The sequence below is a fragment of the Juglans microcarpa x Juglans regia genome, chromosome 2D (assembly GCF_004785595.1).
Source record: "Juglans microcarpa x Juglans regia isolate MS1-56 chromosome 2D, Jm3101_v1.0, whole genome shotgun sequence".
NCBI classification, from domain to species: Eukaryota; Viridiplantae; Streptophyta; class Magnoliopsida; order Fagales; family Juglandaceae; genus Juglans; species Juglans microcarpa x Juglans regia.
In genome coordinates, this window is record NC_054596.1 from 36,112,840 (window position 1) to 36,122,244 (window position 9,405).

Genomic DNA, 9,405 nt, shown 5'->3' on the forward strand with positions numbered 1-9,405 from the left:
TGCGTGATCTTTCCTCTATGCACATTCGGCGCGCTAAGTTTAAAAGTGAGAGATTTTACATTATGTTTCAGCTCGATTGGTCGCTGAGATTTGCACAACCCTATCACATGGGCTAAACATGGAATTTTTTCTAATATGTTGTTGTTCAGTTATGCTTGTGCCAAATGACTTTTGTCTATATTATTATTCTTGTAAAATGAAAATATCACTCTGTTATTCTATTTGTTCTACATTCTGTAACTTGCTCATGTTTACACACTAGTATATATTTGCTTCTTACTGAGTTATTGATAACTCAAAAACTTATCTACCTTACTTTTCAAATGATTTTAATGTTTCAGCTGAGGACTAAGAGTAGAAGCATGGGCAGAATTGGTTAAGCGTAGTGGAGTAATTGCCTTAGAGGCACAAGTAGATTACATACTAGAATATTTGCCAAAGGGTACAAGAGGCTATTAGAGATCTTACTCAAGAGACTACTCATTTTCTTTTGTGTTATTTTGAAAGTTGTGTTTGGCTTAGGCTTGTTAGAATTTGTTTTGGGTTTTGGCTTATTTTGACACTTGGTTTTGGGTTAGTTTATAGCGTTTTATCCTGTAAGCCTCCAAGTGTAATGATGTTATCACGATTTTCCTCCGCCATAAGTGAGGGCTTATTAATAAACTTGGGACGGGGCTACTATGTGTGTGGCTACCGGCTCTTTATTAAAAAAAAAATTGAAATATTGATGTTGTTATTGAGACTTTGTGGTGCTCTCGAGTAATTATATTGGAGTAGTTCATTGATGTTCTTATAGAAGAACGTTTATGCTTGGTTTGAGCAAATGAGTTTTATATCTTATAAAGCCTTTGGAGTTTATATTTGTATTATTGGGATGCTCCTTTAAGTTACATGAACTAACTCCTTGACCCTTCAAGTACAGATTGTTACATTAGTAGTCTTTAATTTAGCTTTCCTTAAAGATGTCTTTCTGATTTTCAACTCGTGCGTGCATACTTGTGTTTTTTGGTCAAAGTATTTGCTAGCTAGTCTAACATCATCATACAATCTGATATCCCTTAAGCTTTGTTTATTTGGATTAAGATCTTTTACCCTTTTCTCTAATCTATTTAGAGATCTCAATTAGAGCTAAGCAAAAGTTCAAAAATCTGACTCTGCTTCGATTCCAACAAAATAGAGTCGAAGTCAAATTTTTTTTTTTCAGTCGGAGTTGGAGTCAGTGGTATCGTTGGGCCGACTCCGGCTCGGATCCAATCTGACTCCAACTCTCACTCCGACTTTGCCCTCTGAATTTGACTTCAATTTTGAATTCGACTATGATATTGTACATATGTTAAACAAATATATATTTATTTATATATTTATCATATATATAACTAATATATTTATATAGTTATATAACTAGAACTTATATAGTTAAATTCAATAATATACCAATATGAGCTTATTATTATAAAATAATATACTTATACTATAATGCAAATAAACTAATAATAGTTTAGTATATGTAAATATCATAGTATTACTATCATACATAATCAAGTATAGAAATAAGTTTGACACCAATATTGAAATAAGCATAGTATAATAAGTTAATAACACAAAATATTAATTTACTAAAATATAATAACATGTAATTAGATACTAGAAAGTCTAGTATAAGATTAAGTCAGAAGTAAGTTAGACATTAGTGTTAGGATCAAGCGCTTACCACTAAGCTAAAAGCAATTGTTGTTAGCAGAGACGCAACTTTATTTCTTTATATACTTTGGCAGCATAGAGATCGACATCTATACATGTTGCGGACGGGCTTGAAGGGCTTCGCAGTATATGCAAGGTGCACTAGTGGGTTGGGCTATCAAGCATCGATAGACTCCCATAAGTCTAGCGAGTCCCTAAGGGAGATTGCTAAACCCCATAATCCAACAATCTTCCCCCCAGCGACACCTTGGGGACTTGAACCCGTAATCTAGCTCTAATACCACTTGTTAGAATCAAGCACTTACTACTAGGCTAAAGGCAATTGCTGTTAGCATAGGCGTAACTTTATTTATTTATATACTCTGGCAGTGCAGAGCCCCACATCTATACGTGCTGCGGGCGGACATGAGGGGCTTCGCAGTACACGCAAGGTGCACGGCGGTTTGGGCTGTCAAGCATCGATAGACTCCCATAAGTCTAGCAAGTCCCTAAAGGAGATTGCTGAACCCCATAATCCAACAATTAGTATAATAACATATAATTAGACACAATAGTATAAGTCTTGTATAAAAATAAATTAGACACTAATATAGCATTAACTAATAAGTCTAGTATAATAAGTTAATAACACATAATAATTTACTAAAGTATAATAACATGTAATTAGATATTAGAAATAAGTCTAGTGTAGAAATAAGCTATAAATAAGTTAGACACTAGTATATAAGTATGTCTAATATATTAAGTTAATAACATATAATACTATAGTATAATAACATGCAATTAGACACAAAAAATAATATGTAATACTATACTATAATAAAATGTAATTAGACACTATAGTATAAGTCTAGTATAAAAATAAGTTAGATAATTAGTATAGAAGTAAATTAGCTATGAATAATTTAGTTTTAGTTTTTAGTTTTTGGAAAAACTATAATTTAAAAGCCCACAAAAAATATTTTCAAAAAATAGGCTACATATGAAACTAAAAAAAAAAAGACTATTGGTGCTCACCCCTAATCTCAACCATTCTTTTTAGAGAAATGCTATATATAAGGAAGCCTTACATGACCACACCCCTCTACCTGACCAATATATAATTTGTCATTTTTGCTCTTATATTTAAATACACATGGACAAAAATGACAAATCACATGTTAATTAAGTAAAGGTATGTGGTATAAGGCTTTCATGTAGAATTTCTCTTATTTTCATATTAAGTATAGTTGATGTTCAGCTATAAAAATAAATAAATATTTATTTATCTTTTTTAAGATTCAGTCAACTTTAATGAGTAGTACTGATCTGATGATAAAATAATAATTACTTAATTTGAAACAATGGTTGAGATTTTAATAACTCTAGGCTTGCTAGGAGATCAAAAACTTGCTTAATTATTATCAACTGATTACAACATTTATTTATTTATACATCTCATCTCTATAATACGATGTTAATTAGAGCGTTTTCATCAAAAGAAGTGAGTAGTCTTGATCAAACGATGGATGCCAAACTTACACCATCATCTTCATCATCATGTTCTAGCATCCTGTCACGCTTCGAACTCTTGAGGGGAAAAACATCTATATCGCAAGCATGACTTGCACCATTAATCTTCTCTCCATAACCGAGTAAGAGCTGGTTGTAACATCGTAGCAAAACCTTCAACACCTCTTTCATAGATGGCCGCGTAAAAGGATGTGTGCGAGTACAACTGAGTCCGAGTCTAAAAACACAGCACATGGAATCCATGTAACAATGTTCCTTGACCTTATCATCCAAGGCATCAGCTATAAATTTCTCTTCTTGAACATATCGCCATGCCCATTCTGCAAGAGATGTGTGTTCATCACCGTCATTAGCTTTCCTTCCTATTGTCAGCTCCAAAAGGATAACTCCAAAACTATAAACATCAATCTTCTCATTCACTCGTGTCGTATGAGCATATTCTGCAGGTTCAAGTGAACAACAACAATAAATAATAAAACTTCTGAGGCCACTCTTGAACATGTGACCCTAACTCTTTTCTTAAAAAAAATAAAAAAATAAAACTTCTGTGAATTATATTATATAAAAAATGAAACTTGGGAAGTTTTGATGTTATAGTACACCTGGAGCTATGTAGCCGAAAGAGCCTGCCACAGATGACATTGTAGCAGATTCTCCCTCCTTGATCAGCATTTGGGCAAGACCAAAATCAGCTATCTGCGCATTAAACTCGAGATCTAAAAGGATGTTGCTGGACTTCACATCTCGATGAACAATAGGTGGTGAGCAGTCATGGTGCATGTAAGCGAGCCCTTGAGCAGCCCCGACTGCTATATGTAACCTCTTAGGCCAATCTAGGTCAACATGATGGATTGAACCTGAGACAGTTGATGCTCTACTCTTCTTGTGCAGCCATTGGTCTAGGCTACCATTTTCCAAATAATCGTACACAAGAAGCTTTAAGTTGTCACTGGAGATGCAACAGAGCAATTTCACTATGTTGGAATGTCGAATTGAACTCAGTATTTTAACTTCTGCTAGAAATTCTTTTTCAAGCTTTTCTTCAAGCTTTCTGTTATTCCATATCTTCTTCACAGCAACAAGATCAAGTGAATTATTCAAAGAAACACAATATACCTTCCCTGATCCACCGCAACCAATCACATTTTTTTCTGTTAATCCTGACAAAATATCTGATTTTGTGAAATTCAAATTCTGGAATGGGGTGATGTTCCATGTGGAATCCAATCCATGCTTTCTTTTTCCATAAACTCCGATTATAAATAATGAGATTAACAAACCTAGAACAACTGCTATCGCCAGACTTATAATCCAAGCCATTAATTGGTGTGAATTTTTGCTTGGATTTTGGAGTTTCGAATTGCACTCGTTGATGTTTAATGAAGGGCGATTAGCACAAAGGCCAGGATTGTTCAAGAAACTGTTGGCATATGCATCATTTTCGAATTCAATTGGGATACTCCCACTCAGATGATTGGAAGAAAGATTGAGGGAAGTGAGCCTCAAAAAGCCAAGTTGCGGTGGAATTTGGCTAGATAGCTGGTTTTCTGACAAATCCAATTCAGAAAGGCTTGGTAAAAAACCAAGTTTCCCTGGAATCTGTCCAGAGATTGCATTTCGGCTAACATTTAGAGTATTAAGGGCTTTCCATGATATAATATCTGATGGAAGGGAGCCCGAGAGCTGGTTCTGATCAAGCAAAAGAGTTGTCAAATGAGGAAGAATTGTTAATCCTTGAGGAATGGTGCCATTCAAGAGGTTATTACTAGCCTCAAGAACCACCAAATTCCTCCAGGAAGATGCTCCCTCCGGAATTTTACCTGAAAACATGTTGTTGCAGATCTCCAACCGTGAAAGATTCCGTGACAATATCTCAGGAAGCTCACCTGTAAAAGAATTATCACTTAACATCAACATTCTCATGTTCTGAGATGTCCACAGGCCACTGGGAATACACCCAGAGAGCTGATTACTGGAAACTCTGACAATAATCAAACTGCTACAATTTCCAAGAGACTTGGGCAATTCTCCATCGAGGTTGTTTTCAAAAGCTACCACTCCCAACAACCTTCCATTGTCACACAAGTGTTCTGGCAACTGGCCTGTAAGCATATTGGTCGCAACTTGAAACTCTTGAAGCATTGAATACCGACCAAGGTCTGGAGGCAAAGTACCTGAAAAATTGTTGCTAAACACTTTAAGAACTATAAGCCCCGGAAGACGGCCAATGCTATTTGGGATTTTTCCAAATAACTGATTGCAAAACAAACTCAGACCCGACAGTTTTCTGAGTTTTCCAAAATCATCGGGAATTGTCCCAGTGAAATTATTTTCGGAGAGATCAATGATTTCTAGGTTCAAAGCTTCAACAACCCGAGGAATCTCTCCAGACAAGTTGTTTATGTAAAGATAAACTATACGTAAATTCTTTGGCATTAACAAACTGCTCGGAATTTTCCCAGTCAGATAGTTACTGGACAAATCCAAATGCTCCAGTGAAGCCATCTCTCCAAACTTGTCAGGGATTTCCCCAACCAAATTCATTTGGGCCATCCATAAAAGCTTCAGTTTCTTCAGCTTGGTGAACTCGGAAGGCAATCTCGGTGTCATTTTAGAATTAAATGCCAATCCTAGTTCTTCCAGATTGGACAAGTTTCCAATCTCTGGTGGTAAAGAACCGATAAACGAACACGCAAAAAGTTTAAGTGTCCTTAGTTCTGTCAACTGCCCGACAGATGATGGGATGTTTCCAAAGAAGCTATTGCCTCCGAGGTTGAGATTGTGAAGCCAAGCCATGTGATGAATGTCATCGGGGATGGCTCCAGCAAAGTAGTTTTGTGAGAGGTCGAGGTCTTCGAGCTTGGAACAGTTATAGAGAGCTCTCGGAAACTTAGTTGAGCTGAAGTAGTTATCCGAAAGATTAATGGCTTTGAGGTTCTTGAGGTTGCAAATGAAGGGTGGAACTGTTCCATAGATGTTCTTGCTCTGGAGGTGTAGTTCAGTGACTGAGCCATCGAAGCAAGTAATCCCCAACCAACTACAGTGGGAGGAGGAGTTCCATGGAATCCAAACGCTGAGAGAATTCGGGTTTTGCCAGTGTTGCTTTAGGTTAAGCAGCACTGCTTGTTCTTGAGTACTAAGCTGAGAGTTGGCATGGCAGAGGAGGAGGAGGAGGAGGAGAATGATCATGAAGTTGTTGGCGTAGAGAGAGAAATCAACAGATGTTGGGATTGTCCTCGACATTTTGAGGTTGAGTTCGTTAGCTAATTTGGTTTGAACTCTATCTCAACGTTGGTCTTTTTAACATGTGAAAATCAGTAAAAAATAAAAGGCAAAAAAAAAAAAAAAAAAAATAGTGACACGATTTTCTTAATTGTAGGCCCATTTTGGAATTCGTTGTTGATCAATAATTAAAAAGTCCTGTCCAATTGTCCAGCCTGGCTCCATTATATAAAAACAATATAGATAATCAAAACGAAACCCTTTATGTGTGTGTATATATATATATATATATATATATATATAGTTAGAAGTTAATTACCGTCACCAAGTTTCTAAGAGTGTACTATAGTTAGTTAGTATGAAGTGGATATTGTATGCTCAAGTCCTCGTTTTCCGTAGAAACACTGTTTTGCAATTGAAAATTTTCATTAGCCACAATTCACCATCTCACATCCCGTATCATGTAAAAAACATCTACACATCTAATAAAAAAACTACGTGTGAAGTGTGAAAGTGAATAGTGATTTATGCATAACATTTCTCTAATTCGATTCGATTCGCTTACCATCATAACTACGAGTAATAAATTTAGTGTGAACACACCTAAATCACATCACTAGACATACCCAATTTTAAATCAAATGGATTGTTATACAACACACCTGATTTACGTGGGATGCACTTTGTTTGGGGCATTTGTCGTCAACAAAGGGAAAGATAAATTGAGAGACCAATTTAATTGGTAGGCCTCAAAAAACAAACAAAATGAAAGACCTTGACTCACTTTGGAAGATCAAAAACCCCATATTCTTTTCATAGCACCGATACCACATTTTCTACCAAACTTCCCACTCTAATAATGGAGAAATCTCACTCAAGCAGCACGAGATAGGGTGGTCAAGGAATCAAGCATGCATTGAGTTGGTGCTCGATCATCATAATCTGATGTTTTTTAGCCATCAATTTAATGAAAGTGCAATGGTCTAGCTGGAATCATCCATTCAGGGTATATGTATGTTTTAGTAGAAAAGATAATATATAAAATAGAATGGAGTTGTCTCTTTGTTGCCACTAAATTGAATCATGTATGATTTGTTTTGTTGTCACCCAGGAGCTTTGCAGTCTCCTCAGAGAGAACCAAACTCTTCCAAGAAATTGTGATATTATCTCTCTTGAAAATTTACTAGAGGACTAAATAACAGACTCATCTACTTTAAACTTAAGCCAATAGAAAGTATAAATTATTTATTGGTTTAATCTATATTATTGTACTACTTTCCCTCCCGTATGGATCAGGTCTCGTTTTTTTTCTCAATTCCTTTCAATTCATCTCATCTAATCATTACAACTTTCTCAAATTTCTATACGAAATAAAATAAATAATTTAACTTTTTTCAATTTTCGAAATAAAAATAATATTAAAAATATATATTCTAACAATATTTTATTCTACTTTTAATTTTAATATTAATTCATTCCATTTTATCTCATCTCATCTCATCTATAGAAATAAACGAGGAGTAGGTTCAATGGACGAGACTAGACTTTCAGACTTCTTTTAATTAATATATAAGTTTAAGATTTCGAATTTCAAATTTCTCTATCTGTTTAAATCGTCATTTATTTTAAAAATTTAAACAAATAAAAAGATTTGTAAATATAATTTAATATTATAACAACTCATGACCACAGAAATTGAGGGAACCGCTCGAAACCCCCACAATGAAAAAGAAACGTCCAAAATACTTGGCTGGAAATAAAGACGCATGCACTACGTTCTACGGATCATATTCAAAAGAAATTACGACCAATACACTTGACTTGAGTCTTGACTCAACGTGCCACTTGTAATAGATCGGATCTTTTCCACACCCGCATTTAATAATAATTATTTAATTATTATATTATATTATATTATATTTGTCTGTGAGAAAAAAAAAAAAAAAAAGTATATCGGATCTTTACATGATGGCATGCATTTCGAATCTCAGAATATGCTATTAGGGGTGCTCCACCATGCATGACCAATTCCTTCTTTTTGAACGTGTCGCGGAAGATACGCTATTCATATTATTTAACTTTTTTTTTATAAATTAAATTCAATCATGTTAAGTGGAGCACACGTGTTAGGATGATTGTTTGAGTGAAGTCGATTCTATTTTTTTCTCCTTGGAATAATGGCGTGTCAGCCGGTTATTAGAGGTGTAAATCTCCTCTTTACACTACAACCGGTTTGAAGTTAATCTCTAGCCATTTTCACTTTCTTTTTTCTTTGAAGTAATTTTCTATAAGATCATCATCGTAACCGCCGGACACAATAATTTAACTTTGGTAAGATTGGATGAAAAATTGAATGAATATATATGAGATCTTAGTCACTACCGAAGAATATGAATTAAAAACTCTTTTTTTAAATAAATAAATCACTCTAATTAAATACTTAGCTGCCACCTTCAATAGAAGTTATTGATGCAATGTTTTGCCGTAGTCAGAATCTAACAATGGCTGATGGTTTGGGTGTTGATAGGGTGCCTAGATGATCATTTATAAAATAAATAATAAATAAAGTAAATAAAATGTAAATTAAGGAAAAGATGCAAAAATTTATGTGGGTTGATATAAAAATCTACGTTTACGAGTCAATTGAGAGTGAAATTTACTATGTTTGATGATAGTACAGTCTCTCATGGCCTATCATAACTCTCAATACTATGAAAAAAAATAGGGTTGAAGGAAATTAAAGAAGATCGATCACAATAACCCTATATAAATCTGAAGAGAGAAATGAGATCATAAGATTGCAGAGAAGTGTTTCTTTGGAGAGTCATTGGATAACTTAGATCTCCCATATTTTACGTTTGTAGTGGTTCCGTCCTTTTAGAGATATCTCTCTCATTCTTTAAAATAATTGAGACTCACTTGCCTTATGTCACTTTCACCTTTTGTATGTTAGTCAAATTTTTTTAATTT

At 34.6% G+C, this 9,405-nt stretch overlaps 1 protein-coding gene across 1 annotated transcript; it reads right to left on the reverse strand.

Annotated features, from left to right (window-relative positions):
- Positions 1 to 3,146: 3,146 nt before the first annotated feature.
- LOC121251050 (receptor-like protein kinase 5) lies at positions 3,147 to 6,470 on the reverse strand. The gene is made up of 2 exons (XM_041150350.1): positions 3,816 to 6,470; positions 3,147 to 3,653 (listed from the first exon to the last, which is right to left on the reverse strand). The coding sequence occupies exons 1-2, from the start codon at positions 6,454 to 6,456 to the stop codon at positions 3,199 to 3,201; spliced, it is 3,096 nt and encodes a 1,031-aa protein (XP_041006284.1). The 5' UTR covers positions 6,457 to 6,470; the 3' UTR covers positions 3,147 to 3,198.
- Between the last annotated feature and the right edge of the window lie 2,935 nt (positions 6,471 to 9,405).

Coding starts and splice junctions, on each gene's coding strand:
- LOC121251050 (XM_041150350.1), bottom strand. CDS start 6,456: ATGTCGAGGACAATCCCAACATCTGTTGATTTCTCTCTCTACGCCAAC. Junction 3,654..3,815: donor TTTCGGCTACATAGCTCCAG/GTGTACTATAAC, acceptor TTGAACCTGCAG/AATATGCTCATACGACACGA.